The 9,132-nt window shown below is 39.4% G+C and overlaps 1 protein-coding gene across 2 annotated transcripts in view; it reads right to left on the bottom strand.

Annotated features, from left to right (window-relative positions):
• Nucleotides 1–6,600: 6,600 nt before the first annotated feature.
• Nucleotides 6,601–9,132, bottom strand: part of pskh1 (protein serine kinase H1) — a 12,959-nt gene continuing 10,427 nt past the window's right edge. For both annotated transcript variants that reach the window (XM_042323141.1, XM_024423514.2), the window contains exon 3: nucleotides 6,601–8,913. In XM_042323141.1, coding sequence (XP_042179075.1) covers nucleotides 8,596–8,913 — 318 coding nt within the window. In that variant the 3' untranslated portion in view covers nucleotides 6,601–8,595. The remainder of the gene's footprint in view (nucleotides 8,914–9,132) is intronic.

The raw sequence follows: 9,132 nt of genomic DNA, 5'->3' as shown, positions 1-9,132 counted from the left end.
ACATCATGGCGTTCGCACATTTGTTTGTGCATGTTGCCACCTACTGTGCGGGAGTGTGTGGTCGATCACGTTACATTTTGTGATACAAAAACAAAATGTGTAGAGGGGTGGGCTATTGCACCACCAACTAACCCTACACCTATATACCACTATTTGATAAAAATACAAAATGTAAATAAAAAACACCACCCCATTCCACTTCTTTGACCCTAACTGATCCTACTCCAGGCTGAATGCCTGGGGGGAAGGGACTCTTTCGCTCAACACACTTTGTAACTCTTCTGCAATAAAACCTTCTCTGCAGCTACCACCACCACACCTATTCTCTGTGATCTAAGTTATATTTCTGCAGTACAGTTGTTAACCATGGGAATGAATGCTAAGAAGCCAACTTTAACTGAAGTACAAATTTATATCACTCTTTATTGGCCTAGCAAACTGGCTCTAAACCAGAATAGAAATAGGAGTGGGAGGCCCCGGTGCACAACTAAGCAAGAGGACAAGTACATTAGAATGTCTAGTTTGAGAAACAGACGCCTCACAAGTCTTCAACTGCCAGCTTCATTAAATAGTACCCGTAAAACACAAGTCTCAACGTCAACAGTGAAGATGCAACTCCGGGATGCTGGCCTTCTAAATAACAGTGTTATTTTGGAGATTATTTAATTTTCAAATAACCGAAAGTGAGAGGTTCCCATCTGAATTAGAGGAAAAAAGGTAATTCTTGAACAAGGGGTGAGACATTCTTACTAATATGCTACAAAAGTTATAACGTATCATTTTTGTATGACTGAAGCCTTTAGTGAGAGGTCTAATGCTTTAATATTTAATCATTTCTGCTCTCCGAACTCATATTCATTACATAAATAGGCCCGTTTAGTTTTGTCTGGCTTGCCGTTCCAAATATAATTTAGAAAACAAGTTCCTAGGTGTAGGCAAGGCCATAAGCAAATAGGTTAACTGGGATATGACTAAAGAGTTAATCAGGGTGATTTTTCCACAAATAAACAGGTATTTTCCTTTCCACAGTAGCAAGATGGTATCAAACTTTCCATTAAAATGTATTGTAGTGAGATCATTTCTTTCTTTCGGGATATGAATTTCAAGTATTTCCACATCACTGTCAGACCATTTTATTGGTACACTACATAAAAGTGTTCTTTTTTTGTGATCCAATATGTAATATAGTACACTTATCATAATTTTGTTGTAATCCAGAGACATTAGAAAATATATCTAGATACTCTATGAGACTGTGGGAGGATACAAATTGTGGATTTAAAAGAAAACATGAATCATCAGCGTACAATGGCACCTTTGTTTTTAAACCCTGAATTTCTAGCCCCTTGATATTATTGTTAGATCTGAGTTTAATAGCTAACATATCAATGGCCATAATAAATATATATGCCGATAGTGGACAACCTTGTTTTACTTCTCTTGACAGTTGAATACTAATATTTTACATCTAGGGTTACTATACATAACTTCAAATTTGAAATATTCCAGACATCTATAAATAAATTCCAGTTGTACTTTATCAAAAGCCTTTTCAAAGGCAGCTATGAATACCAGGCCTGGTTTCCTGGATTTTTCATAGTGTTCTATCGTTTCCAGTACTTGTCTTATACTATCTTCAATGTATCGTCCATGTAAAAAAAAACTGCCTGATTAGGATGAATAATATCCGACAATACTGTACCTTTTTAATTCCATGCGCTATGCATTTTGCCAGATTTTTTTGCATCACAACACTGAAGTGTAAGGAGCCTCCAATTTTTTAAATGGGTCTTTATATTTACCACTTGGGACCGGTTTCAGTCGTAAAGAAATCAGACCTTCTTGTTGAGTATCTGATCATCTAAAATGTTTATAGGAGTGGTTAAAATGCTAATAACGGTCCTCTAAGTACATCAAAAAAGGTTTGGAACACCTCAACTTGTATGCCATCCAGCCCTGGAGTTTTCCCGGACTTAAAGGCTTTAATTGCATCAAGAAGTTCCTCCTCTGTAATTTGGCCTTCACATGAGTCTTTCTGTACAGATATTAATTTTACATTATAAATAGAAAAAAATCCATACAATTCATGAAAAATATATGCTTAAAGTACTCTTTCAAAATATTGTTTGGTGAATCATGAGTGACTCCATCATTTGTAACAAGTTTCTATAAATAATTTTTGGGTGCCATATCTTTGTTGAAGATTTAAAAAATATTTGGTGCATTTTCCCCCATAGTCCATCCAGTTCGTTTTATTTGAATAAGATATTACACTTGATCTTTCTTGAATATGTTCCTCCATTTGTTTTTGTTTTCCCTCTAACTTATTCTGTGCCTCTATGGCATAGTTTTTATTGCTATCTACTGTATCTGTACTGTTAGTCCATCTATTTATTTTGTTAATATGAACTCTTTTGACCTAAATTGCTTTTGTTTTAAAGATAAGTATTGAATTGCATGGCCTCTAAAGGCACAATTGTCCCATACAACAAGAGGATCTGCTGTACCTATGTTATGTTGGAAAAAGTCCGTTAGAAATTCTTATGTTGTCACGCCCTGGCCATAGAGAGGCTTTTATTCTCTATTTTTGTTCGGCCAGGGTGTGACTAGGGTGGGCATTCTAGTTTCTTTATTTCTATGTTTTCTATTTCTTTGTTTTTTTGCCGAGTGTGGTTCCCAATCAGAGGCAGCTGTTTATCGTTGTCTCTGATTGGGGATCACATATAAGTTGTCATTCTCCTTTTGGTGTTTGTTGGGCTCTTGTTTTTTGTTAGCTCTGTGAAGCCTGCAGAACGTGACGTTTTGTTTTGTGTTGTGAGTAAATGAAGAATCATGCACACTTACCACGCTGCGCTTTGGTCCACTCATTCCGACGAGATCCGTTACATATGTGTTTGTTAAAAACAAGTTCTCATCCAATAGGCTTTGATTACATTTTCAGTATCCTCTCCCATGTAAAAATTCTGTAAGCGTAATGTAATGTATATGCCAATTATTTGATGGTCCAACCGCATTTTGTCCCCGATTAACACTTTTAAACGTTTGATACCAGCGAGAATGACATAAGAAAGTAGTCGAGATGACTAGCTTGATTGAGCCTCCGCCATGTATCTCTCACTAGGTCAGTTTATTTAAGCCTCCATATATCCACTAGTTCCAATATATCCATGATATTCGGGACAGGCTAGTTTTAGTCACAGGCTGCTGCGGGGCTACAGCTGTATACTATTTATGCATATTCGATGGGATCAGGGATGCAGAATGCAGAGTCCACCACCATCACATACAGATACACTGTATCGAAATGATTTATTGGCTACATTTAAACTACTTATCAACACTAGTCTATCAAGTTAACATGCAGCATGATTCACAGCAACTGGTAAATGAGATAAAAGCAGTTTCACAATTTCACAGCATCTTGGATTTTTAGATGCAATGATCCTCAACAATCCAGTTATACTAAGTCATATAAAAGAAATACACACAATTAAAAAGTACACATGAGAATACAATAAATACATGTTAGAATATACACTATATGCAAGGTCAGTATCAGTACCAATCAATGAAAGGGATTCTGGTGGCATTTGTGTAATGTAGTCCTGTGTGTGTGTAGAGGGGTCCGGGAGTATCAGTATATGTGTTTGTGGATGTGTGGGTAGTGTGTATATAGTCAGTGCAGGTAGAGTCAGTACAGATGGGTGAGGTAGTCAGCTCTTGATGAGCTGTTCATAGTCCTATTGCTTGGAAGTAGAAGCTGTCTCAGAGCCTGTTAGTTTGAGACCTGATGCTCCGGTACCGCTTGCCAGACAGTAGTGGGCAGAACAGTCCATGGCTGGGCTGGCTGAAGTCTTTGCAGATTTTCCTGGTCTTCCTCAGACACTGCCTGATGTAGACGTCCTCGATGGCTGTGCTGAGCCGTCCGCACCACCATCTGTAGAGCCTTACGGTCGAGGGCATGTCGTTGTTTTACCAGACGGTGATGCAGCTAGACAGAATTCTCTCAATAGTGCATGGATTGAAATTGAGTAAGAGAGAGTAGGTGTTAAATCTGACCTGATTAGAAGGCTATCTAAGGACAGGGTTGTTGAATAACAAGTTACCATAGTCTATAGTCTGTCCTCTTTAAACATACCAGTGGCTCAATTTCCTGCACTGTAAGCAGCCTATTGACTGTGGTGGAGCCCGTTTGTAAAATATCTTTACTAAATACGATACCCATCAACACAACTGGATAAATGAAAACAGAACCTGGTGTCTGTGAAAAGTATTTAAAATTCTCAGTTAATTGAATTAAACATGTAGCAAGACCCACACATAAGGAAAACACTTAATCATACATTGCAGCAAAACCCTTTTGTCATATTGGTGGCATTTACACTATACTGGGTATACAAAAGTATTCGGCAACTTCAGCCACACCCGTTGCTGACAGGTGTATAGAATCGAGCACACAGCCATGCAACCTTCATAGATAAACACTTGCAGTAGAATGGCCCGTACCGAAGAGCTCAGTGACTTTCAACGTGGCAGTCATAGGATGCTACCTTTCAAAAAGTCAGTTCGTCAAATTTCTGACCTGATAGAGCTGCCCCGGGTCAACTGTAAGTTCTGTTATTGAAGATCGTCTGTCCTCAGTTGCAACACTCACTACCAAGTTCCAAATGGTTCTCTGGAAGCAACATCAGCACAAGAACTGTTCGTCGGGAGCTTCATGAAATGGGTTTCCATGGCAGAGTAGCCGCACACAAGCCTTAGTTCAACATGCGCAATGCCAAGCGGCGGCTGGAGTGGTGTAAAGCTTGCCGCCATTGAACTCTGGAGCAGTGGAAATGTGTTTTCTGGAGTGATGAATCACGCTTCACCATCTGGCAGTCCGACGGACGAATCTGGGTTTGGCGTTGCGAGGAGAAAGCTACCAGCCCGAATGCATTGTGGCAACTTTAAAGTTTGGTGGAGGAGGAATAATGGTCTGGGGCTGTTTTTTATGGTTTGTGCTAGGCCCCTTAGTTCCAGTGAAGGGAAATCTTAACGCTACAGCATACAATGACATTCTAGACGATTCTGTGCTTCCAACTTTGTGGCAACAGTAGTTTGGGGAAGGCCCTTTCCTGTTTCAGCATAACAATGCCCCCGGGCACAAAGCAAAGTCTATACAGAAATGGTTTGTCGAGATCAGTGTGGAAGAATTTAACTGGCCTGCACAGAGCCCTGACCTCAACCCCATCAAACACTTTTGGGATGAATTGGAACGCCGACCGCGAACCAGGTCTAATCGCCCAACATCAGTGCCCAACCTCACTAACGCTCGTGGTTGAATGGAAGCAAGTCTCTGCAGCAATGTTCCAACATCTAGTGGAAAACCTTCACAGAAGTGTGGAGGCTGTTATAGCAGAAAAGGGGGGGGGGCAATTCCATATTAATGCCCATGATTTTGGAATGAGATGTTCAACAAGCAGGTGTCCACATACCTTTGGTCATGTAGTGTATTTTACTAGGACTTCCAAACAAAAAATGCATAAGGCTCACATAGGGGAAAGACCATAATGATGCCAAATCCATCAAAACACTGGGAAACATGACAAAGCATATGATACACAGTGGAAAAAAGGGATATTTCCTTTCAAATTGGTATGAACATATGGCTGGTACTTTTTGAAAGGATGTATCACTAAGAATGATCATTAGAGCTGAAACTTTATTTTAAATTAGTACAAAAAAAGTTGTCAGGTTCGAGTTTATTTGGCATATTCAAATAAAACATGACTCACTGAACCAGTTCACCATTTAAAAAAAAGTGAATGTACAAGAATCATTGTGTTATCACTCATTTAAACACAAATGAACAACATAAAAAAAATACATAAAAAAACAATTGCATTCGGGAAACAGTGTTGAATTGGCTACTTCCGAAAAAGACAACAGCATGTGTCATACAGATAGAACAGGTGAAAGGAAACACTTTCGGAAAATATGTTTACATTCCGCAAGATCTCTTGCAAATACTATTTTGTTAATCATTGACTTGGCACACATTACACACTTTACAATTTTCTCCATTTAAAAAAAATGTAATCTATTCTCTTCAGGCCTAGACATAGTTTTTTCAGGATGTAAAAAGAATTTTGAATTCCATGTTTGCATTAAAACCAAACCTTTGTTAAAAATAAAAAGCATTGATGTTACAAAAACAATCAATCAACAAGTGACTGAAACCATGGCATTATTCGTTCTGTGGGGTTGAAAATGCATGGTACCAATGTATGCTGCATTTCACATACACTGAGTGTACAAAACATTAATAACACCTGCTCTTTCCATTACAGACTGACCAGGTGAATGCTTTGATCCGTTATTGATGACGCTTGCTAAATCCACTTAAATTAGTGTAGATGAAGAGGAGGAGACAGGTTAATAAAGGATTTTGAAGCCTTGAGACATGGATTGTGTATGTGTGCCATTCAGAGGGTGAATAGGCATAACAAGAGATTTAAGTGCCTTTGAACAGGGTATGGTAGTAGGTGCCAGGGGCACTGGTTTGTGTCAAGAACTGCAACGCTGCCGGGTTTTTCATGCTCAACAGTTTCCCTTGTGTATCAAGAATGGTCCACCACCCAAAGTACATCCACCCAACTTGACACAACTGTGGGAAGCATTGGAGTCACCATGGGCCAGCATCCCTGTGGAATGCTTTCAACACCTTTTAGAGTCCATGCCATGACAACTTGAGGCTGTTCAGAGAACAAAAGGGGGGAGGGGGAGGGTGCAGTTGGCCAAGTATGTGGGGGGAAGACACCACTGCACATTACTGTGCAACAATTTAAAAAACAAAAACAATAACAGCAGTAGGACCGATTGAGTGAAGATGGAGAATAATGTAACATTATAGAATTACCAAATGAGAGATTGAGGTAAGATGATACGGCTCTGTTGGATTTCCAGTATCTTTGAAAAATTCACTTTAAAATACCAGCGCTTCTCACCGGAAATTGCTCAAAAGTACATAGTCTATATGACAAAATCAAACCGATCGCTTACTATGGGTGTCTTGGTTGGGGAGTACAAAAAGATAACTACAAAAGGAGCTAACTAACAAGAGCATGTGTAATTAATATACAAAACCTACAATTAAGCCTGTCAACAAAAAACAGAGGTATAAGTATTTTGTTTAATCCCTTCAAAACACTATTGGATGACCCCTCAAAATGGTACTGTGGGTTAAATGAGATCAGTTCCTTGAACCACCACTTAAATAAGTGCATTCACAGGCTATAACAAGGTACACCCAAAATAATAAAATCTCTGAAACATTGAAGAGTTCCATTTAAAAGACTAAAGCAATAGTTATAAGATTTATTTTCAATCCTATAATTTTATGGTCATTTTTCTTGATTAAGACTTGACAATAGTGCAGAAAGGCCAGATTTGAATTGGTCTCTCCTCCCAACAGCCGTCTGTGGGCTTTACGACTGGCAAAGCATCCTCCACAGCGCAAATTTAGTTGTTGTCAAACTACTAGTTTGTTCAATAAAAATATTTAGAAAAAATAAAAAATACAGTACAAACATGAGATGTCTGCATTACTCAGAACAAATTGGAAAGAAATATTTGATGCAACAAATTAAATGAATACTGAGCTTTCAACCATTGGACTATTCTCCATCAGTTAGACATTTATTTGATCTATTCTCCATCAGTTTGTTAAATTACACATCACTTGACGTGTATACTTCATTACAACAATGCTGTCCATCTCAGAAAGCAGGAGCAGGAGAGTGCAGAGACAGGACTAGGTTTCAGCCTAATCAATCCTCACGACGACAGATGCAAAAGCGCTGGATCATCCGTCCTTATTTAGTTTCCAGTCAACCTCCCTCAGACTTTCAAGCTCACAGTTAAAAAAGAATCCCAGAACGAATTGGGAAAAAAAATCATGAATGGACAGGTTGTAAAAACTGAATCCTGGCAAGAAAGAGACTTAACTTGCAATCCATGAAAGCAACTGGTCGGGATACAATAAGATTGGATATACGACTTCTAAACCAAAATTAAATAAATCAATGTTTATTTTGGCCTTCATTGACATACTTGTGTTTTAGCACAAAGTATCATCGTATTTTTTGTCCAAATCAAGATATAATCAGATATAGATCTCCACCAAAACAAGTAACTCACTGTTCTTGTAACATAATAAATTCACAGCAAATAATCAGGAATCAGTGTTGGAAAAGCATTTCAACATCCCTTCCTAAACCTTCATTACCTTGAATTCTGTTCAACAGATCCGTTTAGATGGACAGCTTCAAGTGACCATTTCTACGGAAACAATATAATCATGACAACAATAAATAAATATGAGGAGACACACAAGGACAGGAAAGAAACTTGAGGAAATAGGAATCTAGGAAAAATAGTGAAATCTGAGGATGTTTTGTTTACTGCCTCAGTGGCACAATGGCCTAGGATGGATGTTGAAGTTATTGCTGAGCTGAAGTGCTGTTCTAGGCCGCTGCTGATAAGTCCCTGCTTGTGGTCTCAATGAGACCTGCAACATTACGAGTTTGTCAAAATTACAGCCCATGTAACTATTACTCAGCCATTGTATTGTTGTTGGTAGCGGCGGTTGAGCTCACGCAGCTCTTTCTCCCGAGCACGGCGAGCCTTGTTGGACTTGGTGGAGCGGCTGGAGCGTGTGGACTGGGCAGACTTGGTGCTGTGGCAGCGTGACGAGGCCCTCTTCAGGAGGTTCTGGGAGATAGAGCGCTGCAGGTTCTTCATGGAGGATGAAGCAGCCATGCTGACGACCCAGGGGTGCTTCAGAGCCTGGCCTGCAGTCAACCTCTCGCTGGGGTCCACTGTCAGCACACGGTCAATGAAGTCCTTCGCCAGGTTGGACACACTGGGCCATGGCTGAGCAGAGAGGAAGAGATGGAAAAAGAGCTTTAAATGTTGAGGAACTGCAACATTTGTTATGGTTTGAATTAAGGCTTTATATGATGCACTAGTGGGGGGGTCAAATCCATTTTCAGTGAAAGTAATCAAGTGGCAGAGTCCATTTCTCTAGCACACTTGTGGATACCTGCTGAATTTTGGGACATAACTATAACGAACAATACATACAGGAGGGCA

Source organism: Oncorhynchus tshawytscha, linkage group LG06 (genome assembly GCF_018296145.1).
Source record: "Oncorhynchus tshawytscha isolate Ot180627B linkage group LG06, Otsh_v2.0, whole genome shotgun sequence".
Classification (NCBI taxonomy): Eukaryota; Metazoa; Chordata; class Actinopteri; order Salmoniformes; family Salmonidae; genus Oncorhynchus; species Oncorhynchus tshawytscha.
The sequence above is the reverse complement of the archived record's forward strand: the minus strand, read 5'-3'. Positions and strand labels throughout refer to the sequence as shown.